Source organism: Ammospiza nelsoni, chromosome 2 (genome assembly GCF_027579445.1).
Source record: "Ammospiza nelsoni isolate bAmmNel1 chromosome 2, bAmmNel1.pri, whole genome shotgun sequence".
Classification (NCBI taxonomy): Eukaryota; Metazoa; Chordata; class Aves; order Passeriformes; family Passerellidae; genus Ammospiza; species Ammospiza nelsoni.
This window is the reverse complement of record NC_080634.1, coordinates 113,222,910-113,247,494: the sequence shown is the minus strand read 5'-3', so window position 1 is coordinate 113,247,494 and position 24,585 is coordinate 113,222,910. Positions and strand designations below refer to the sequence as shown.

The window sequence follows — 24,585 nt, the reverse complement described above, 5'->3', positions numbered from 1 at the left end:
GGACAGGGAGCCCTCCCAGACGCTCTCTCATGGGCTGCTTTCTGCAATGTACAGCTCCAGGACATGGAGAATGACAGGAACTGAACAAGTGTCTGGCTCAGAGGATGTCCTGGAGCTGGCAACCTTCTGCCTGGAGCCTGCCGGGTGTGTTCGCTATAGGACGTGAAATAAAACAATGAGGACATGCAACTCTCTAAGGTAAAAAAGAGGGAAGTTTATTTTCTGACTCTAACATTTATAGATTTCCAAAAGTGACAGTGGATTGGAGGATGACAGTGCTACATCTCCAGTGACATTGGACAAACCAACAGTCTATCAAATGTTTCTCCTCCATGAAAGAATGCAAAACAACAAGTTTTTACATAAAGTGCATGAGAAAGTTCGTTACAAGAATGTGAACGATCAAGATTCAAGAAGATACAAAAATGTAATCAGAAGGCTTAGAAAAACTTGAAAAAACAGGGCAACAGGTGTGGGAGGTCAGGTATAACTGAAATGACTGCTGGATGGGATGGGAACCAAACCAAACTTATTTCCATGCTTGGAGCATCCCCAAACCCACTTCTCCAGGTGCCACCCTCGCAGTAAAACAGAAGCCTGAGCAGTGGAAGGCCCTGCTGGGTGTGTAGGGGACCAGCCTAAAGCATCCCGGCGGGTTTGATGACACTCACTTCTGGACGAGCCCTGTGGGGCTGTGAGCCTCTTGGGGGTCACACTCAGCTCTGTGCTCTGAGACCGGTCTGCAGCAGCACTGACACATCTCAGAGCCCCCACCTCGGCAGCCACAGCCACCCCAGGGCGGCTGCGGGAGTGAATTCCAGCAGAACCAAGCAGAGAGTCCGCACTGCTGCGCCTTGGGAGCCAGGGCCGAATTCCCTGGGAATTCGGGGAGACAGCAGAGCCTCCCAGCAGGGCTGTGGGTCAGTGCCCGGCCCCAGCAGCAGCTGCAGCACCATCCCCGTTGAGCAGCCCCGCACGGCCCGGGCCGGGTCCCGCAGCGGGGGCGGTGCCAGCGCGGGGCGGGCCCGGCACAGCCCGGCCGGAGCCGCCGCGGGAGCAGCGAGCCCCGGAGCGCCATGGCCGAGAGATGCGACGTGGTCGTGGTCGGGGGCGGCATCTCAGGTGGGTGCGGGGACGGCGGGGAGGGAATGGGGCAGAGCGGCGGGGGATGCGCGACCCCCGCCCGGCCCGAGCGCATCCCCCCGGCTCGGTACAACCGGCCGGGCACAGCCCCATCGGTCGGTGCCGTATGGTGCAGGCAGTGTTTTATTATTATAAACTATTAATAATGTCAATTGTAGTGTTATTTTCTCATATTTTTATTTAATTTTATTTTTATATAATTTTTATTTTATAATTTACTTTATCTTTGGTTTTATTATTACCCATTTGTATTCAATATATATTTGTATTTGTATTATTACCCATTGTAATAATAATTTGTAATTATTATTACTATTTTATTCGATTCATCATTATTACTTTTTATTCTTATTTATTTTACTATTAATTTTTCTATTATAATTTATTTCCACTATTATTTATTTATTATATTTATAATAGATAATTTATTATTTCTTATATTTTATTTATATAATAAAATATTTTTATTATAATTTTTATTATAATTTATGTCCATTTTATGGATATAAACTAGAATTGATATAAACGATAAATTTTTATAGTTTATATAAATTTTTATTATAGTTTATATCCATTACCATTCATTTTTACTACTATTGTTCATTTAAATAAATTTTTAACTTCAATTTTATTATATATATTTACATTTTATTTTTCTGGTTCTTCCACTGTCCAGTCCTGGCATCCCCTGAACCTGTGCAATTTTTTTCCAGTACCCCTGGATCTTTTGGACAAGCCAGGCTGGAAGCACTCAGCATCCTCTGCACCCAGTCCAGGGGTGTTAGGTAGAGGCCCATGTGATTAATTTGAATTCTTGGCTGCCTTTTGTTCAGCACAGGTAGAGGCATAAAGGAAAAATGCCTGAAATCAGCAGGGTGGATAGGAAGTTTCTAGCTCCCCTTTCAGCACAGGTATGGGTTTGAGAGCATGAGCAGCCTGGCAGAATGGACAGGCAGCACTGGGGCCCTGGAGCCTTCTTGCATTGGAGTGACAATCAGCTGTTTTTAACCCAGCCTGGGCCAGAAAACCTCTGTGCCTGCCCACAGTGAATCTCTCCCCTGAGCATTTTGTTCTGAGATGCATGTGCCAAACAAATTGTGCATGGGCAGTAGATTTTTTTCCCCTGTGCCTTTGGCATATCAACAGTTGGATTTGGGCCCCTTAGCATAGGGAGGTATGGAGTGATAGCTCCTGTCCCATTGGTGATCTCCTCAGAGCATGAGGAGTGTGCTCACATGCACAGATCCAGCAGTATCTCCTGCCAAACCACAAACAATTACTTGAGATCTGTTACTAAATGTGATTTTGTCCATCTGTTTTTCATATGGCTTTTAATTTCCACTATTTACTTCTGTAAAATTTTAAGTGTCTGTTTAACCATCATGTTAAGGTGTGTAGCATGCAATTTGAATGATATACAAAATGCAGAGAAAAAATCAAAAGCATTATTTCCTAAGAATGATTCTCTGATAAGAAACTGCTGAATAATGTTTGAATGTTTCAAGTATGTTTATACAAACAGCAAAACATTAACCAGTGCTTTTCTATAAAGCACAGTGGATTCTGAACTCAGTGCTGTGGCTGATTTTTAACTTACACCGTGTGTCACAGTGAAACTCAAAGTAATTAGCCTGTGGTAAATATTTGTTCATGCCTTGTAAACAAAAAACATTTCCAGTAGCATGGTTTTGTGCAGCAGTAGTGCTGCATTCCCTCTGTTGAATGAGTTGGAGTGAAAGAGTCAGTGTAACAGCTTTTAAACTACCCCTGTTATCTGTGGTTGCCATGGGAATATTTTCACGGCAAGCCTGCCCAGCGCACTCAGGTTTTTCTGGAGGAGCATCAGGACAGAGGAGCAGTGCTGAGCTCTGGTCAATCGTGTGCTTCACTCTTTGCCACCTGTGGACAGCAGCAAGTGGCAGGGGGAACAGTTTTCTATTTACTTCTATTAACATTAAATAGCCACCAAAATGCTCCTGTTTGGTGCTGTAGCAACTTTTCTCCTCTCTTCCCACAAAGGCTGGAGAAATACACAGGCACAAAAATGGCTTTTGACTAAGCATCCCTCTTCATTCCCTTTCCTTTAGCTGTTGTGTGCAGCTCCTGCTCACTCTGATTCACTCTTGTCTGTCCATCATTGAACTTGCAGCCAGGTGATGGAACTGTGGTTTTAGATCTCCTTACCCTGATTTAAACCCCCTGCTAACATGCACAGCTGCTGCAGAGATCTCTACTCCTGTCCACTAGAGAGTGAAGTGTTTGAATTTTAGAATGAGGCAGCCCTTGGAGGGCAGGGCTGTTGCTGCTCCACAATTCCTGTGTGTGTTCCTTCAGAAAGTCCCTGGATTTGAGCTGCCCGAGGCTCTTCTGACCCAGGCTCTGTGGCTGCTGCCTGTGCAAACAAACAGCAGAAGTCTCTTGTCACACTGAGGTGTGCTCGAGCCACCTGCCCCAGCCAAGCAGGGAATTGCAGAGCAAACAAAGACCTGCTGTGCCAGCAGGAGGATGCACACAAACAAGTGTCAGAGCTGCCCCTTGGCCGTCTCCTCTCTGTTTATTTCTGCAGGTAAAGCAAGCTGTGCATTTGCAGGCTCAGACCCTCCTTGGCAGCGGCTCTGCCTGTGTTTTTATCCAGATGTAATTAGTAGGGTTTAAAATATAAAGACTGAAATCCTGATCATGAAATAACAGTGCAGAGACCTTCACAACCCTGGCAGTCTCTGTTCATTTACCTGAAGATGCCACTTTCTTTGCTGAATAATTTTTAGTGTCCTTTATTGCAGGTTTGATAAAAGGGAAGAATAAAACTAAGGAACAATTTAAATTTCCTGCAATGGAAACCTACTCAAAATTAGTCTTCATTTCTTTCAAGTCAAAGTAATGGTCTGTGGCTTTTCTGAAGATGTAGGTAATCTCTTGATAATATTGAGGATAATTAAGACCTCGGAGGAACAGGAGGATTTGCTAAGGGTAGATTCTGTTTTTTGGGTAAAACTTCAACAAAAGCTTTTGAAATATTTTGCAACTGGTGCAGATTAAAAAGAAATATTTCAAAAGAAAATTTCCCAGAGTCAAAAAGCATATATGAAAATGCTTAGCCACACATTGCATGCAGTATGCCTGGTACTAAAGAATATTTAGATCAGAAGCATAACAGACCCTCTTCGAGCTGGAATGTGCATTGTGACAGAGTCTTCTCTTTGCTTGGAGTCCTCACTTTTACTTTGAAGGGCTCCTCCAGCACAAGGGTCAAAACAACTATGAGAAAACTATAAAGTAACATAATCAAACTTGTTTATCTTCTAAATTGAGACACCAATGGCTTCAAATAAAATCTTGAAATCTGCTCAGAGATTTTGTTTAAAGACTTTCTCCTTTTGTTTTCAAAAGTGTCTTCTTGTCCCTGTTTTTGCCATTGGAACTGCATTCCTTGTTTTGTTTTCAAGTAAATGATCAGATTTTATCCTAATCTTATGCCAGTACTACTTAAGAAAATGCTTCTCTTAAATCTCTGGTGCATAGATTTTACAATCAAAGTGAGGTTAATTGGATTTTTTTTTTCCCTAAAGGTGAAGTCTTTTGTTAATTATGGTGTTATTTGAAGTATGCTTGGTGTTTTGCTGTTTACAAGCAACCTGCCGTGTTCCTGTAAGCCTAGAACCAAAACATAGTGTAAGAGAAAATAATTCTATTGTTATGTTGGGTTTTAAAAACATTTCCATACCTATTCTTGCATTATTGAGGTGCCACTGTGCTCTCTACTCTTCTTAAGCCTCACTTTTAATTTGTGTGACAATTTAATGTGCTGTATAATTACAGCAGCTCTCACTGCACCTGTGAACCACTGTCAAGCTGTTTTAAAAATAAAAATGAAACAAAAAAAAACCAAAAAAAAACCAAAACAGACCAGGTGTTTTGAGGGCTATTATCTGATGGTGTTCTATCTCTTTAAAAACAGACTGATGCAGAGGGCAAATTTGTGTTTTAAAAGAAATCTGGGACACGTAAGAAAACTATAGATGAAATACCTAATATTCAGTAGACACTGAATAGATACTGAGTAGATTCAGTTGTTTCTTTTTGCCCTCTGGTAGTAAATTACAATGTCTCAATGTTCCTCCTCTGAAAAGATGGTTTACCAAACAAGACTATGTTTTAGGAGAACATTACTAGTCTGGGAGTCCTGTGCTAGATGTCCATTTGGAAAACCCCACAAAGCCAAACTGAGGGCATGGATGGAACAGCTTTTCATGAGGAGCCAGGTTGGATTTGTCAGTGGGGGCACTCTGACCCTCTCCATGGAATTTCGGCCTCTCTGGGATGCACTCTGGCAAAGGGAATCCAGGACATTTTCCTGTCAGCTGGCATGATGAAGCTCTTGGTTCACATTTTCAGTCACCTGTCTCTGTATCTGACAGCAGGAATTTATTCCTTTTGTACTCAACCTCTCATGGTTGCAGCAGTATGAGCCAGTTAGAGGGAATCTGCATTTGACTTCTAGACATTTCACAGAAAAAAACTTGGCAATGCACAGTACACAGAACAGAAAGCAGCTGCATAATGTTGTGAAATGGTTTGGTAGCCTAGGCAGCAGGGACAGCTCTTGTAATTCACTGTCTGAGACCTCCTAATTGGTCTGAGAGTTGATTTGATAAGAAGCTTTCCAGCCTACCTGCAGGAGCCATCTCATCTCACAGGGCTCAGGGTGATGCTTCATTAAGGAAAGGTTTTTCATTAGCTTATTTAGCCATTATGAAAGGGTGTTGTTAGGGAAAGTTAATTCAGTCTCTTCAGCAAAATGTGAGAACTACCATGGAAGGGGAAAAAAGGTAAGTTAGGATGGCAAAACTTTGGGAAAGGAATTGCTGTTATGTCTATTACATGAAATATTTTAAGTATTAAGGGAAATAACTGGTAGGGAACCAAAGTTTATGTGCAGCAGTGGGTGTTAAAGTTACAAACTGGAGAGTCCACAGGATTTTCTTATCTGTGCTACTGAATTGCCTAACGATTTTCAGGAGAGACTGAGAGCTCTTTGTAAGTGAATTCTATGCATTGTTTGCTTGGACGACCACCTGCAGGGGTACTTTTAGTTGGTGAGATGTGTCAGAGATTGGTCTAGCACTTGACTAGAACCTAATCACACTGGAGGTGGTGAGTGGTGTTAGTCTGCACTAGGGGGTTGGTTCAGATCAAGTGTGTGATGTTCTTTCTGCACTATTTTTTCCCATAGACATTTTCAGCTGGTTGTCTTGGGAAACTTAGTTTCCCTGATCAAAGATAGTGACATGGAAAGAGTATTTTAATTTTGTGCTCTTCTTCCTTCCATGAAGACACAGTTAAAAATTATTTACTTGGTCATCTTTGGACCAGAGATGTGCACCTGCATCCTCTATGTCTATCCTCTCTGCATTCTCCTTTCCTACTTCTCTTTCTTTCATTTTCTTGTAGCATCAAGAGGTTGCCAAAAGATCACATTCTGCCTTCTTATGAATCATGATTTGCTCATTTTACTCCTTGGCACCATCAAGTTCAGGAGTTATTTTAGAGAAATGCAGTTCATTGTGCTTCCCCTGCTGTGAGGAGTGATCAGTGTCAGTCTCCAGCACCATGTCAGAAGCCACAGTACCACAGCTCTGGGTTAGACACTGGTGCTGTGAGGAGCAGCCCCCTGCTCTGGCTCCATCCTGGAGTGCTCAGGCTGTCTAAGATGATCTCAGGAGTGTTGAGATGTTGAGTGTTGAGAGTTGACAAGGATGCTGTTGGCTACTGCAGGTACTCTTACTGGTGTGTGTATGTAGTCTCATCCAAAGCTGGAGAGAAGTGCCAAAAAGCTGTTTATTCATGTTTGCACTGCCTAGGCAGCCTGAGCAGTGTGGGCTCACACAGCCCTGACAGTCCCAGAGGCAAACTTCCAGGGCTGCTTGTATTATTGTAAACCAGCAGAGATTTTGCTCTGTATTTACATATCTTACACAGCAGCTAATGTCAATGAATTAGGCCTTATGCTTAATTTAATCAATTCAGAAGGCTTTTCTTCTTCAGAAGTTATTATTCTGTGTGTAAACAATCTGGGGGATTATGGCTCATTTCCCACTGCCACGGTTTCCTTCTCCATAACACAACTGACAACTGTAATTAAATAGTTATGTTATTTCATGATAAAAAGCCATGTTGTCTCTCTGCCCCTTCCCAAAAGAGGAGTTGTTTGCCTTTGTGTTCTGTCTCTGTTCTGCAGCAGTTATTTCACAGAGGGCACTGATACAGCACTGAAGTTTATCATGCTTATAAAAGTTTACTGAGCAGGCTCCTAGATTATTGAAGACCTTTCTTTGGATTTCCTTTGCTGACAGTGTGTCTTGATGTCCTTACAAACCACTCAGGGGTGATTCTAAAATCAGTCATCATTCAAGAGGAATTTTAGTCATAAAACAGTTTAGGTTGTAAGGGACCTCTAAAGGCCATTCTTCCAATGACCATTCTTCCAAGGTCTTCTTCTATTCCAACTGCCCTCCTATGAGCAGGGACATCTTCAGCTAGATCAGGTTGCTCAGAGCCCTGTCCAACCTGGCCTTGAATATTTCCCACCACCTCTCCTGCCCAACCTGTTCCAGCTTTTCACCATCCTCATTGTAAGAAATTACTTTCTTTACATCTAATCTGAATCTACCCTCTTGTAGTCTAAAAATCATTATCCCTTGTCTTATTGTGACAGGCCCTACTAAGAATTTCATCCTCATCTTTCTGGTAAACCTCTTTAGGCACTGGGAGATGTTCTATGGTCTTCCCAGAGCCCTCTCTTGTCCAGGCTGAGCAGCCCAAGTTCTCTCAGCCTTTCCTCTTAGAAAAAGTGTTCCATCCCTTGGATCATCTTCATGGGCCTCCTCTGCACCTGCTGTAATAGGTCCTTGTCTTTTTTGTGGTGAGAACTCCAGAGCTTCAGCCAGGCTTTAGTTTCTTGAAGAAATTCCATTCATCTCATTAAAGTTTCAGTGATTTAATTTTTATATAGCCATTTTTGAACTTAACATGATTTTCCTTCTGGGCTGATAACCTATTTCATCCTTGTAAACTTATGTCAGATGTTATTATCATTGCTGCCTTGAAGAATGGTCAAAATGTGGTCATTCATCTCATCCACTGTATTTTTTTTCCCTTGTGGACTGATTTGTGTCTAAGGTTTATAATTTTGTAATGCTGCATTATTCTTGTTTAACATTTTTTTGCTGTTTTCAGTGGTTAGTGAGGCTGCACTACAGGCCATTGATATTTAAACCATGAATGACTAACATTCTTCTAAATAACCCACCCATGCTCTTGTGTTTTGCACAACAGTCTTTGTCCTGTCAGTCTTCAGTTCACACAGCTTGCTTTAAAGAAAAACCAGTATAAAATCACTCACTTATGTATTTTCTCCATAAACCATTATTAGATTTGGGGTGGAAGGGAAGAGAAAGAAGAAGGTCATCAGGATCTCATGTGGGGAGACCTTGAGTTCTGGATAAGTTAGTAATAAAAAGAGGTGCTGAAAAGTTAGAGGTGCCTGTCAAGCCAGAGAGGAGTTGCATTGACCTAATCAAGAAACAGTGATAATATTATTTATGGGAAGAGCAGGTTTCTGATCCTGTGTCACCCACAGCCCCACAGGACTCAGCTGTGTGAGTTTTGTGGGCTCTTAACAACATCAGGAGCAGCAGCAGTGGATGGAGAGCAAGGAACTGCCCAAGGAAATGATGGGCATTGGGATTTTGCAGGGGAGCTGTGTGTGATTGTGTAGCAGAAAGGAGAGCAAGGGATAGGATGGGGGAAAGCAAAGTGAAAACTAGCCCTGGTGGTCTAGTCTAGAAAGTCTGAGACCTTGTGGGTTACTCCTGGTAGCTGGCACTTCTGGCAAAATAAATCACAGATGCATTAATTTTTGCCACTGAAGCGTCTGGCTGTGGCTCATTAGAGGCTTGGGCATCTTGCAAAGATTAAGTTATGTTGGTGACCTGGCTTCTGTTGGAACTTCATTTTTCAGATGTTTACAAAGTTCTCTGAAGTTTTGATTCATTTTAAAGCTGCTTATCTTACAGATATTACTTTGTACTATTCAACTTTTTCATGCTTTTCAGTTCCACCCAGCTGGAAGTGAGGAGAGTGGGAGGAAACATGCTCCTGTAGCCTCCTGCCTCCCAGGCAGCTGCTCTTTATCTTGATGGTATAATTCACATATAAAACATTGAATTGAGTCTGTTCAGTTGACTGCACACAGCAACAGCTGATCAAACAGCAGGTTCATGCTGTGCACCATGATTACCTGGATTACTAAGATAGCTTGAGTATAAACTGGGCTCATTTTTGCTTGAGTGATAAATCTGTGTTTGAGTGTATTAAATATTGGAGCAAGACACCTCTTTTGTTCCAATATGAATTAATTTTTTATGAGGTAGCTTGGCCAGAGGCTGAATCAGTGAGTTATGCTAAATAACAAGCACAAATGAGGAAAGGAAAGGGTGTAAATGCATTTTTTTGTCCACTTTAGATAATTATCTTTTCTTTTATGTTTCATCATTTTTGCCCCTACACATTCTATCAGAATGGTACAATTCTAGTGGTAGCATTTTTTCTTTCATAGCAGTGATGTTTTTATGAACTGTTTGGCTCAAACTTCCTCCTGCCTGCACTTAGGATGGATGGATGGACGGCACAAGTCATCTTATTTAGTGGCTCTCTTTTGGGCTTCTCTAGACGACATTCTCAGCCTTTGGTATCTCAGCTGAGGAATGGTTTGGGCTTCCAGCAGGGCTCATCTTAATGTTTTGGTTGCTCAAATAGATAAAATGTTCACAAATCCTTGTAGGCTTTACAATTTAGCCTCTGCGAGTGTGTGCACACCTATTTGTATTTGTGGGCTGTGATGATGGTAGGAATTTCCAAAGAGTCTCTGGGGTGTGGCTGTTTGGAAGTGACACTGAGAGGTGCTCAGTATAAATCTGTAATTATTATGTGCTATTTGTGTGAAAATCATTAGCTCAAAATGAGTTAAAATGTGAAACAAAATGGGCAGCCATGGAATGAGGCCATGATGGGTCTGCTGGGCTTTGCTGTTGCCCAGCCTGGCCTAGGTGAACACCTGAGAGTCATTAGATACTGAGAAATCTGGGAAATTACACGTCAATCTTTAATGTCAAGATATGAGAATGATAGTCTGTTTATTTTTCAAGTTCACTTCTTCCAGTTGATTTTGTTTTTTGAGCATTTACTTTTCTCAGAGGACTAAAAAAAAAAAAGAATTCTTTGCTTGAGAACAAGCAAGACTTGGCAAAACAGATAAGCGTTTCTCTTCTGAGGCAACTGTTGCATAATTTTACAAAATTTTCCAGATGCAGCTCAGTCTTTTTTTTCCCACATTCCTGTGTATGGAAGGCAAAACTATTCTTCAGGGCAAATCTGACTGGCATTTTATTTGCTTGTAGATCTCTTCGTAATAGTAATGCCTGAAAGGATACCTTTAGGAAACTGCCTGTATAGACAGACCCTCAGCCAGTTCACTGTGCTCAGCTTTATTTGATCTGTTTGCTGTAGTACTTTCAGTTCTTTTCTTTTTTCCCCCCTCCATTGTGTCTGCTGTGTTTTGAGGCAGCCCAGATTGTAAACTAGCAGAAAGGGATGACCTAAGCTAAAGGAGGCCCTGGAACTGAGAGTGTGTGATAATATCAGAGTATAAATGATAATTATATTATTCATATTATAATTAATATTAACTTTTTTGGTATATCCTGGAGCCATAACAAAGGACATCTAGAATGTGTTTGGGTTTGGTTTTTTTACCTGACTGAAGCCTAGGAGAAGAATTCTGACATCCTTTAAAGTGTGAGGTGGCCATGGCTGTTCATGACAAGTCCTTTAAATGAAGAGAACACAGTAAATGATTGATACTAGAAATCCTCAACCTTTGAAAATCTGGACTGCCCTGTTTTGTTAATATTTTGTCAATATGCAGTTTCAAGGGGAACTTCAGATGTAAAACTGAGGTGGAAATGAGGGGAAGCCTTGGGCAGAACAGCTGTGCCTTCAGTGCTTCAGCCTGGGTAGCACTCAATAGGTACCAAAGGTGTTGGGTTTCCACCCAAATGTCACAAATTGTCTTCATCCCATGCTTGGCAGGGCTTGAGCTTAACTCCCCACAGCTTTGGTCATCTCACTCCTATCTGCCCAGGCTCTGTATCACTTAACCAGTTGCAATGCTTGGGACAAGCACAGGCTGAATGTTTGCAATTCTGGTTTTAGAAACTTAATATATGCTGCTCCATGTCCCATGAATGGTTCATCCATGAGATCTTGCATGGGGAAGAGATCACAGGAAGCTGGGACTAGAGTTTATGCTTCCATGAAGTCCCATTAACTCATGGGGATGCTCTTATTGACCTCGGTGACAAAATTACAGAATTAGAGCTCAGACAGAAAAACTCATTGCTTGTCTAGACAATGAAATGCCAACAGAAATAAATTATATTTGCTCATGGAGTGCTGTATCTTAGCCAGAAATGTTAGGTCTTTTGTACAAATATTTTAAGTAAATGTACATTTTAAGCAGATAGGTTGATAATGTCTCTTTTTGCTCCTTGGGGTTTCTGAAAATGTAATTTTGTTGTTTTCCTAAGCTCTGTAATGTTCTAGGTGAGTGATATTAATTTTAATGGCATTAATTGCAGCATGATGATACAGTTTAGGAAAGCAGAGTATCTCCCCATGGCCAGAATACTTGGGTCAAAAAAGAGTTGCTGTGCTAGTTTTCACTGTACTGTTTAGACATGAAGGTAAGGCATGACTGAGAGTGACAATTTACATTGGCTCAGGTCTACTGTGGTTTTAGGTGCTGAACTATAATTTTTGAATTTTCTTTGGTAAGACTGAGTCAGATATCTAAATTACTATTGTTAAGATGGCCCAAATTAGAGAAGTTAAAAGGTTGCCTTCATACTGAAGGCACATTATTATCACAAGAGCAAAATTCCTTGACCTTTCAAAAATGTGAGGAACCTTACAAAACAATCCTGTACCACCTTAACTCACCCTGACCCTGGGTTTTGCTTTTTTGTTGCTGTTGTTGTCTTGGTTTTTGTTTTATTTACAATCCATATCTATAATACCTTGCAGGCATTATTGTCTCAAGCCATTATTTCAATTAAAACATTTTGGCTGGCTGACGATGAGTGACAGAGCTAAAGATGACCAGTGCCAGGTTCAGTCTCTCAGGGGTGGAGCAGTAATCAGATTGTGTCCATTAGGGCACAGACAAGACCAAGGCAGTTTCTATTAAATTGCAGTTTCTAGCACAGCAATGCAATGAGGAAGCTGTGGAGCACCAAGGAGAAATCCCACTGGTGCAAAATGGATGCTTGGCTGTGGGTGAGGTCTTCTCCCTGCTCCTGCCCTCCGTCCCTCCAGGGTCACAGTGACATGGAAGCTGTCACTGTCACAGACACATTTTATGAAAAATACTTTTGACAGGATTTTTCTCCTGAGAAGCTGAGAGGCCTCAGAAATGAAATGTAAACAATGATTATCTGCTGCTGTGGAATGCAACTGGTGCATCTGTGATTGGTCCATATGAGTTGTTTCTACTTGATGACCAGTCACAGGTCCAGCTGTGTTCGGACTCTGGTCAGTCGCAAGATTTTATTATCATTCCTTTTCTTTCTTTGCTGGCCTTCTGATGAAATCCTTCTATTAGTGTAGTTTTAATACACACTATTAATATATATCATAAAATAATAAATCATCCTTCTGAAACATGGAGTCAAGATTCTCATCTCTTCCTTCATCCTGGGACCCTTGTGAATGCATCACTGTCACTGATGCTGATGGCACTGAATTACAGGATGTGGTGGGGACATTTCTTAGAAGGAGGTCAGAGAGCCCTGAGTATAAACAAGGAGGGTTTTTGTTTGAATTTTTGAGTAATTATGTCTAAGCAGCGGCAAAATGTATTCTTCCACTAACTGATCTGATTTTTACATGCTTGAAACTTAATTCCTGATTGATGGAGTGTTTTTTCTCTTTCCCCCTCAATTTACCTCACCTGCTTGGGGCATGTTCCTCTCAGTTTCTTCTTATGGACTTCAGCTATGTTGACCACTAATGGTGGTGTTCTCCCCAAATGTCCTTCTGCAGCATTAACAGATGGATTTTGTTTCTTTGGGTACAGTGCAGCAGTTTTGGCCAAATTCATTTATTTGCTGTGTGTATTTTGGAAGTATTCCTGAGCATCAAAAGTGGTAGGTCAGGGATACTGTACAAAGACATCTAATAGTGAGGGAAGTTGTATTTCCCATGTGCTCCTACAGCAGTACCAGCTTCTATAATTTTTTGTAGATTTTTACAGATTTCCTGGTTTTTTTCCTTAACATTTTTGATACTTCAACTGGGGATTTTAAAATTTATTTATTTGGGTTTGGGTGGGTTTTTTTCAGTCTTTTTTTTTTCTTTGAGACTCATCACTTAATTTAAGAAAAGAAGTAGCTTTGCTAGTCAAAATGAGACTTATATTCAAGATCAAGAAGAAGAATATGAAGATTACTAAAATAACAGGTTAAATGTGTTAAATAACAGCTTAAATATTTTAAATATCCATGGAAATCTATGAATAATTGAATAATTCTGTTAAAAATACTTGAGTTCATCTACCTTAGACCCTGAACTGAAGTCTTACTTGTCTGTATATAATCAATTGCAATGTTTCCTTTTTTTGCTGTCAGTCTTGTGAATCATTTCTGCATCCCCCAATTTCTCCATTAACCCCAGGGCAGAGGGCTGTGCTTGTTCTGCAAGCTGTTATCCCATTTCCAAGGTGCGTTTTTGGGCACATCCTGATGCTGAGCCAGGTGCAATGTTTGTTCACTGCTCTTCCAAGGCTGCTCTGCCCTCTGGCCCTGTGCAAAGCAGCATCTGCTACCTGACATCTCTGCAGGCTCAGTCATTTAGATGTGGCTGAACAGGTTGACAACCAGGATAAAAAAAATCCTTTCCAAACATATCTTTTGTGTCAAAATAAATACAGGGAGGGAAATTATGGCAAATTCCATGAATTGGAGGAAGTTCTGCATTAAGACCTGCAAGTTAATACAGCACAAGCACAATGGCAGCTTTTCTTCTTGCTCAATGTACAATTTTAGTCAAAGGGAGGAATTTTTGTGGTTATAAGGTGAACAATTTTTTTTTGCCAGGAATTTTAGAAGCTATTAATTGAATGCCTGTGGCTTAGAACTTTCTTTTCTCCCTCCATGAATTAAATTTTAGAATTCATAGATGATTTTTATAATTATATAAGACAAGCAATTTTTTTTTCCTAGAGAGGAGATAATAATTATGGAGGAACATGATATAGTAGTGAGTAATACAGAGAAAGTTCAACAGGAATGTCTTCAGAAATTTACAGCTTTTCAGAGATGCAACTTCCAGTCATGTTCTTTCTAGTGGTTTTTTTTTTTTCTGAAATGCTAAGATTAAAGGGTGTTTCAGTAAAATTGCTGATTCCAGGCAGAATAGAACAGTGTTATTAATTTTAGGTTTTATAGAAAATTTGCTTTAAAATACTCTTTAGATGGTCAAATATATTTGATCATTGGGCTACATTGTAGGGCACATGGACGTCAGATGAAAAATTAGACTCTTCTCACATTTGTCAATTCAAATATAAATATGATAAATATAATATTTATATTACATATAATAATATATATTATATATAATAAACATGATAAATATAATATTTATATTATATATATCATTATATGTAATATATGTAATATATTATATATAATATAATAATTATATATAATTTTTATATATTAATATAATATATAAAAAGTCTGAATAAGCACACACACATATATATACATATCTTATATCTAATATACATTATATAATATACATTTTATATAAATATAAATATAAAATATAAATATTTAATATGATATATGATATATAATATATAATATATAATATATAATATATAATATATAATATATAATATATAATATATAATATATAATATATAATATGATATATAATATATATAATAAACGTTGGGCTCTGTGATCTTGGAAATATTTCTAAGGGTAATGATTTTATGATTTTATTAAATAACAGTTTGGATTTTGCCCTAGCATAAACATTTAAAATTTTCTGTTTAAAAAAGTATTAAAATCTGAATTAGTCATTCTCTCAGGATAAGAAAACTGTTGATGTTAGGAAGTGAGGTTGTAATGAAGCTGTTTTGTGAAATGGTGCAGTTTAAGGCATTTAGTAGGTACAGAGACATCAACCAAGAAAGAAAGAAGTTGGAACTGAGGATGAAATAATTACTGTGATGATTACATTTGAGTCCACTCTGTGTGAATGCAGATGGCTGCACGGTGGGGAGAGGAATGATTTTCGTGACTTGAACTTGTGTTATAAGACTCTGGGGGAGGCAATCTCCCACCAGCATCTCTGGGGGGCTGCCTTGGGTACCAGGTTGCCATGGTGACAGATGGAGGCTTGCCCAGTTAAGCATCCTCTAAACACGGTGGTATTTTCAGTCTGGGGCTTCAAATAATCATCTTTGCTTCTTTGTTGTTTGCATTAATTACCTGCCTGTTGGTTCTTTGAGCAGAACTGCAGGTGAGGCTGCCTAAACTGTTTGATTTCTGCTGTATCTCTCTCTATATTTATATATGGCTCTCTGTGGGGAGAAAGCTGACCTGTGCTGGAACCTGCACCCATATTCTGTCTTCTGTGAAGTGGTGGCAAAAGTGGCTGAGCCTTATATTGCAATTCAGATCTGATTCTACTGAAATGCTCCTGGGGAGCAGGGGAAGCTGCCTCTGGGTGACAGAACACTGTGCATAGGAGCAATAATAGCAGCAGTCACAGTTTTGGATGGTTTTTGCATTTCAGTGCAGCTTTTTGCCTTCCTTGTGAGGAATGGGGGCAGTATCAAATATCTGCCTTTTGTTAGTGATGTGTTAGAGTGGCAGGTAAGCCAGAGGCAGTGCTGGAATGTGAAACATGTGAAGGGTTAAACTTCTCAAGAGGAGACCTTATATCATGTGTGACTGATTTTTCCAGGCTTTGCTTCACAGGTATTGTGTGTGCTCTGTTTGCAGCAATTGAGGCACTGAGAGACCACTCTGCCTCTTGCCCAGAAAAGAGGCTGTGGTTTGTGGGGTTTTCTGCTGCAAACCTCAACCTCACACCCCAATATTCACATTTTAGTGTTCATTTCCACTTTAATATGCTTTTGCTGCTGTTCCTGGGGCCTTCCCTGCCCTTGTACCACTTTGGCTCAGAGCTCTCCCTCCCAAACATCCACTTCCCTCACTGTTATTATAGTGACAGCCCAAGAGCCCATTTGGGGCCTTGGGTCCAGCTCCAGGAACAGGTGTGGAGTGATGTGACAGTACTGTGATTCCCAATGTGCGAGGTACCAAAACCAGCAACATTCCCAGCTGGCACTTGCACTGTGATGTGGTCTCTGTCACCAGCAGCCTTGAGTTTCCGTGTTCTGTGTGTGCTGAGAGACCAACTCTGGTCTTTTGCTGTGCCCTCTGACCCTCTTGGGCCTCCTCTTCTTCCATCCTTTTCCTGTTATGTGTTTGTGATGATTTCTGCAGCAAACTTGGGCCCAGAACAGAGCTGTGAAGTGGCTGAGAGGAAGGGGGGGACCAGCCCTTGAACTGATCAGGTGATGCTTGGTTTGGGAACCCTGCAGACTGCATCTCCCAAGCCCCAAGGACACATCCCTGCCCCTGCAGAGCTCAGATCTGCTGGAGGATGGGCTTGGACAGGGCAGTGAGGTGTTAATGAGCCTGATCCTTCCCTCAACACTGTTCTGGTTGTTGTTTTTGCTTCAGTAAAGAGGAAACTCCTGTCCATCTTTAACAGGTCCATGTGTGAATGTGCCAGGGGGTGGGAGAAAGGTGGCACATGCCCCAAAATGGGGAGTAAACACTGGTAGGTGCAATCAGGTGGATGAAAGGTGCAGGAGGAAAGGAGGAGGTGGTACCTGGGCTGCCAATCAGCTGCAGTTCAGTGGAATCTAGAGAGTTATCCTATTACAAACTTCTCTGTTGGTTCAGCTCCTGGGAATGAACTGCCTTTGTTCCCAGCTGCACTGCAATGTTTATTCATTAGATTTTAATAAAGAAAGTCAAATCTCATATCCTTTAATCAGTGTTGGTAACTGAATGCTATTAATTGATTACTCAATACCTGTTAGCATGAAAAGCCAGCAGAGACCTTCAGTGACAGCAGCCTTCAGTTTATGCATTCATTCTGTAAATTATTAATAACTGCTATTGATCCTCTCCCAGCTGATGAAATATTTGTCTTTTTTGAGAAGTAACTTCTTTTTTTTTTCTTTGACAGATAAGCCAGATTTATTTAGGAGATTTGTTGCTTATTTTTTCTCCAGGAGCCAATCTCTCTTTGCAAGTTTTTTGAAGGGCTTGTCCATGTTAACATACCATGGCTGTTTCTGTGTTATGTTCTTCCTTGGTCTCTTCAAATATTTTTGAGTGTAGTCAAGGCCACTGATCCAGCCAGATGTTTTTGCAATATAATTTCCTCAGTAGGAAGTATGGAAAGACCTTTATCAGTTTCATTACTGGTTTTCTCACAAAACACTTATGTGAAAACCCAAGATAAATAAGCCCATGAAACTAGGGGAAAAAAAAAAAAAGGCAGGAGGGTATGATGTTTTAATGGAAACATCTGCAGCTGCTTTTCAGAAAATGTCAAATTCTTCAGATAGGTCTACACTATTGTAACATTTTTCTTCTCTTTTAATTTCTTTTTTTAATGGGGGAAAAAAACAGCTTAACTGCAGCACATTGCAGCAGTTTCACTACAGGGCTAGAAACAGGACTGGGTTCTCCTACCCCCAGTCCATGAGTTGGTGACCAGAATGTTCTTCCCAGGACTGCTATATTTTTTTCATTTTCATTTCATTCACTCCTGCCATGTTAGCTTGGGCCATCTGTTTTTGCTGTCAGTTCTTTTTGCCATTTCTTCCACGGCTGCTTTCTGCTTGGAACAATCTGTTTGGATGACAACTCAAAAACTGCATGTACTAGGACACACAGAGGGAGCTGATTGCATTCTCATGGTGACAAGGCAGGGAGCCAAAAGGAGAGATAAATTATGATGTATGAGTGTGGCTTCCAGCCTGGCCTCTTGCTGAACTTTATTCAGCACATCCTGTTAGTTCAAAAGGATGATACAACCTGCTAGAATATAACTCTTACTAGAAATTCACTTGCAGCCAAAGTAAGCACCTCAGTTTATTTAAATCTCAGTTTGTGTGCTGAAGTAAAAGGCAGAGATGTTCTTAGGAAGCTGAGAGGTTGTGGGCTGGGTTCCCTCCCTGTGCCCCCTTTCCAATTCTCTTCATTCCCACACTTGCTGCAGGGCTTGACTCTGATATTTTCCACTGCAATTGTGAGGATTTATGAGATCACAACTAAAAAGAGATATTGCCCCCTCTGTTTTTACTGTTCCTTCACTTGGGTGTCTCAGCTTCAAGAGTCGCAAGATGGAAATAAAATGTATTAAAAAATGGATGAGAAAAAAGCAATTTTTTGTGGTAGGCTTACCCATACTTTTAATTCTTGTTGCCACACACAGCTGCACATTCTATCTCTTAGTCAGACCACATGTTCTTCTGGAGATGAAACCTCTGACCTGACTGTGTGGGAACTTTGCTACTGTGCTCCAAAATATTCAGAACTGGAAAGAGAGACATAGAGCAAGTGTCAAGAAAACTTCATTAATTTAGAACAATCATAATAATACTTCTTCCCTTTTTGTTGTTGTTGGGGTTATATAAAAATGAAATGCTGGGGAGGGCAGCTTTCTGTTTACAAACAGTAAAGTTTGTAAGTTCTCTGCCTGGCTGGGTGACCATTGTACTAAGTGCTGCCTGATGCATCAGAATTCCTGAGCTTGCTTAGCACATGTAACATTGGACAACAACTGTTTAATTAGATGGCTTCAGTTCCTTTTAATGATTATTGGGTTTTGAGGGTTTTAATTCCACCACCTCACCACTCTGGTATAGTGTTTGAATGAAAAAATCAGGATTTGGATGGACAGCTATGAGAGTATTTACATATCAAATTACAAGAGCTGTGCAGTGCATACACAGAAGTATTCCTTAATTCCTCTTCTTTTTATCCTTTAGGTCTCTCAGCAGCCAAGCTACTGACTGAGTCAGGCCTGAATGTGGTGCTGCTGGAAGCCAATGACAGAGTTGGTGGAAGAACTTTCACCGTAAGGGTAATTATCCCCAGAGCCATTTTTTACCACATATTCATACTTACAGAGTGTGCCATGTGAGGGAAAATTTCTAGAGAACCAGCAGTGGGAAATTTCCTGATGTTGTACCAATAAGAGAAGGGAAAGACTGGTAGGATGGTGGGGACAGAATATTTCTGCGGTCTTCAGGCTCTGGATTCATCCACCTGGGATGGAGAACACAATGAGCTAAGTTTCAAAATCATTTCCTGGGGAAAGACACTGCAGAAATCACTGTGGAAGAAACACACATGAGGCCAACCATTCTGTATTGAGTTGAACTGTGGCATGGCCATACAGAGTGGTGTAGGGCAGAGGAGTGTCAGAGCTGGTTGTGAAATAGAACAACTTCTGCTCTGTCTTGATGTGGGACACCTCCTCTCACTCTGCCCACTAGAAAATATTGCCTGTGCTGCTTCCTAGGGTAGTGTGTTTTAAACTGGTCATTGGTGAGATGCCTGAGTGAGCAAGAGCTGCACAAATGTCTCTGACTCTCCTCTCTCTGCCTGCCAGGCTCTTTCCTCTTTTTAAGGCTCTAATGTAACAATGAGTCACCAATTCTGGTTATGAACTCCAAATTATAATCAACATGCTGGTTATGAACTCAGTAATCACCACACCAGAACTCTACCAAAGCATTTGTTTTCCATGGGGAGAAGAATCTTAGCCAAAATGCCCTGGGAGTATTTAATTTAATTTGATTCTTCTGGATTGCTCTCTTAGCTTGTATGCTATTTACAAAGGGCTTATCTCTTTTGGTTTTGCTTTTTTTTTCTTCCCTTTTGTGTGTGTTGTGTGTGATAAACCAGAATAAGCAAGTTAAGTATGTGGACCTTGGAGGGGCTTACGTGGGGCCAACACAGAATCGTCTCCTGAGGCTCTCTAAGGAGCTGGGAATAGAGACATACAAAGTGAATGAAGTTGAGCACCTGATTCACCATGTCAAGGTAAGAGATGCTCTGAAGCTGCTGCTGTAAACATGAACATTGAAGTGATCTCCTTTCTCCTTGTTTTCCACTCTTGCTGCAGTGGAGAATACCTGTTTGAGTCTGCAGCATCTGAGTTTGTTGGTTAAAAAAAATAGGTGTGTTGATAATGAAATCACCAGCAAATTTCTGTACTAGGACAAATTATGACACACACACATCTTTATTCGTGTATCCTGTGGGTGCATCCTGTTAGCTCATGCTGTGGTTCAGGTTATATGAAGGTTCTCAAAAAACTTCCTTGTTTTAACTCTGTGTTTCATTATGTGCTTAGGAAAAGCCATTGGGCAATGACTGGCAAAATATTTGTAGGTGATGTTTGATCAAAGGTTAAAGACATTCACAGTTTTTAAACTGTGACTCTTCTGTGCAGGCCAGCTCTGATATGCAACTGCCCAAGGTGTCTGAAAATCCCTTTCAGAAGTCCTGGAGGTATTTCCAAGCAAGCTGAAAGTCCCTCAGGATGGGCTTCCTAAACCAGTGACATTTATTATGCTGATGAAAGGAATGTGAAAGGCTGTGTCTGGTTGTGCTGATGGGGAGACTTAACATGCAGGGTAGCAAAATAGTAACTGCAAAAGGCTCTGGGAATCAGACAGCCTTGTGGAGGCAGATCTGAGCCTCCACAGGGTCTGAAATAGAACAGCTATGGCAAAGCTGTTAAAAAGCCCACGTATTCTCAGTAGTCATTCTCCAAAAGAGCATCCTTTCTCCTTTCCTGATATAGACCAGTGCTGCACTTGCACAGAAGAGACACTTTCCATGTTAAACCCAAGGAAGTTAACTCTGGGTTTCATTGTATGCTTAGGAAAAGCCATTGGACAATGACTGGCAAAATATTTGTAGTTGATGTTTGATCAAAGGTTAAAGACATTGACAGTTTTTAAAACAGCAACAGAGGAAAGATGTCCTGTCATGTTTTCCATTATTTTTTCCACTCAATTGTTATAAAAAAAGAAAACTGTTCTCAAAGTGATTTGCTATGGTGACTGTCTGTAATTACCATTTCTGTGGTAGAACTAATGGATACTTCCACGCTGCTCTGTTTTGTGTGCCTCTGGCATTGCTTTCAAAGCCTGATTTTCTGTTTGTTCACAGTTTTTAGCCTTCAAATCTCCCTAACAGTGACAGGAGGTCATGCCACGAGGGGAAACACTTGACACGGCCAGTCAGGATGCTCAGCTCTTCAGGGCAACCTGCTGTCCTGAAAAGCATGGTGGCATTCCAAAATAGTGCCAGAAATCACTGTTTATTTGAGTGTTTATTGACACTCCCAGTCAAGTGTTGAGAGTCTCCAAGGAGAGAGATCCCAGCTGCTGGCTGGGCACTCCCAAGCCATGCTAAGATCCTAAAGGTTGTATGGAAAAAACAGTTTGTAGGCTCAATTGCCTGTAGGAGTTCCTGAAGAGAGGAGGGAGAGAACTCTGTGCCAGAACTCCCTGCTAGCCAAGCAAGAGGTAAAGAGAAGAGATAATTCCACAGTCAGCAGCACATCCTTTGCATTTTGTGATTTCATTCATTTAAAATCCTTTATTTCCATTTTTCTCCTGTGTTTATCCAATTGTGGGGAATCATTAGCGTAGTTGAAGAATTACTCACAGTTAAATAATTGGCATGTGAGCACTATATAATAAACATATGCACTGTCTTGTGGCCAAATCTTCAGCATTTCATGTATCTTCAACACATTCCTTGCAGGTTTCTGAACCATGGGGCTTGTTCAGGGTTTCTCTGAAAATGAACAGTGCTCGTGGGCTCCTTGAAATCTGGGCAGTGCTCCCAGGCTGTATATTCAAAGCACACAGAGGGCTGTGTCCCCTGTGTGAATTTGAATTCACATGCTGACCCAAGCTTTGTGACTGTGGTCAAATGTAATTAAATTCTGGACCACAAAATTATCCGAGCCCAGAGAGGCGATGAAACCTAAAGGTTTTAATTCTTCTTTTGCTGCACAAAAATCAGGCATCACAGTGCATCTTGTAAAATCAGCCACTGTTTTTACTTATACCCAAAGGCAAAATAAAGCCTTTCATGGTTAATTAAATTCATTTTAGAGGCTTTTTAATACAAGTAATATATGCAGCTTCTTTGTATTACAAAATGAAAAGAATGCATTTTGTTGATCTCTGGGTGGGTCTCTGCTAATTAGGCTTTACCAGCTTGATTGAATTGCATGGTTCTTTTCTCCTTTAATCTTTTTTAATGCCAGGTTCTATTGTGAGATTATTTTTCGTCTTGCTTATATGACGTGTGATATTTTCACAGAAACTCAAAATGATGTTTCTTGCCCTAATTTTTTTTTCTTTTCCCTCCACTTGTTAAGCAGCCTTTTCCATGGTCTTTGAAAAGAGATTAGTATGTTCTTTTCATTTTTTAAATACTGGTTCATCAGCCTTAGTGAGAAAATTAGTATAGCTCTGTAAGTAGTATTTGGTAGGCAAATTGCTGCCTGAACACCATTGATTTTTCAATAGCCTAACTGAAATTAGGTTCATAAATCCAGATTTAAGAAGCAAAAGCAGAACTGTCTGAGAAGTCATCATCTCCTAACAGCTCTCCCAGTGGACTGGTAGGCAGATGTAAAATCTGTAAAAATGCCCCTTAAAATGGGAATAAATTCTTAGCTGCCCAGGAGAGGATTCAGGGTCATACCTTAGATATGCACATTTGCAACTTTTGACTATTGGTGTTTATTTTCCTCACCAAAATGACAGCTTTTGTCTTTTAAAAAAAAGCTAAGAGCATATAGTCCCAGTAATTTTTACCATGTAACAGTCTCTGGAAAGAATGAAAAATGAAAATGTGCCAATTATTGTAGGGGTTTAATTAACAAATTTTCCTTGTTAATTCAAGCTGTACTTCACTTCTGTGGAGCCTCATTAGCCATGCCAAGTTTCTGCATTTTAAAACACAAATTTACCATATTTTCAGTTGTAACACAGGTTCATTCTCCAAGGTAACTGTTGAACTGGTTTACTCTGCAATCCTAAATCTTTGTGAGGAAACATTTCTTTGTATCAATGGCTTGCCCAGTGAATGCTTTTACATGGTTCCTTTATGTGCTGTGGGGATGATCCACTCTTTGTCCAGCTGTGGTGCCAACTGAACATCCTCTGACCCTATTTTCTACCAGATCTTTTTATGGGATAATGCCATTGATGTTTCTTACAAAATCCATATTATTAAAAATTGGGGAAACATTTGTTCCTTCTAATCTCTGTGTTGTCTCAGGGCAGGCTGTGGATAGAGCTAACAGCTGGCTGAGGTAGCTGGCTATTTTCACAACCTGTTGCACCTGAAATATTCCTCTTGTGGTTATAATTGAGTTGTTTCTTTAGTTGTTTTTTCATCAAAAAGGCCCCAGCACCCATCCTGGTGGTATTTCAGGTTAAGATGCCGGGGGAACATGATGCGTCCCCTCCCCTGGCACTGGAAAAGTTCTTGACAGCAACTTGCCACCCCACCATTCCCTCAGTTAAGTTCCCTGGAGTTTCCTCATGCTCATCCCTGTGCCAGCAGCACTGGCTGGAGGTGTCTGAGTGCATGTCATGCCCCCTTGAAGTTTGGCACCATTTTCGTACAAAGATTAATAATTGACAGCTCTGGGGAGAGTGGTGATGGGAGCCCTGCCTGCAGCGCCTCATGAGGGTGAATATTTAATCCTCTGCACACAGTACTTTTAATCAGGACCCCAAATCTGCCCTGATTTTGGCCAGGTTGCCTCCTGATCTACAGTAGGCTTGCAGAACCAAATTTTACAGCCCTCTCGGGTGTCATTCATTTTCATCACTATTGTGCTTATTAAAATGCAGTTTGCAGTGGTCTTGTTCATGAATTAGAAATATGATTGTCGTGTTGTATTGGGATTTAATTAGCAGCTGGGTAAGTGACTGCTGTGTCTAAAGCTGCAGAATTTAGTGGTGTTTCTTCTGTGATTTCTGTGATACATGCACTGAAGCTAAGCAATATGATTTATTTAAGCTTTTCACCTGCCTTGTCTGCAAGTCTAAGGGCAGTATCTTCTGGCATAGTCTGTACTACAAAACATACCTGCTTAAATGCATTTTTGAATGACCTGATAGAAGTGCTTTCATGTTCTTTGTATATGTCAATTAGAGTGCAGTCAGAGAATGGA

At 40.7% G+C, this 24,585-nt stretch overlaps 1 protein-coding gene across 1 annotated transcript in view; it reads left to right on the top strand.

Annotated features, from left to right (window-relative positions):
• Positions 1-1,023: 1,023 nt before the first annotated feature.
• Positions 1,024-24,585, top strand: part of LOC132069644 (amine oxidase [flavin-containing] B-like) — a 54,192-nt gene continuing 30,630 nt past the window's right edge. The window contains exons 1-3 of the mRNA XM_059466006.1: positions 1,024-1,122; positions 19,352-19,446; positions 20,274-20,411. Of these exons, the coding sequence (XP_059321989.1) occupies positions 1,077-1,122; positions 19,352-19,446; positions 20,274-20,411 (279 nt within the window). The 5' untranslated portion in view covers positions 1,024-1,076. The remainder of the gene's footprint in view (positions 1,123-19,351; positions 19,447-20,273; positions 20,412-24,585) is intronic.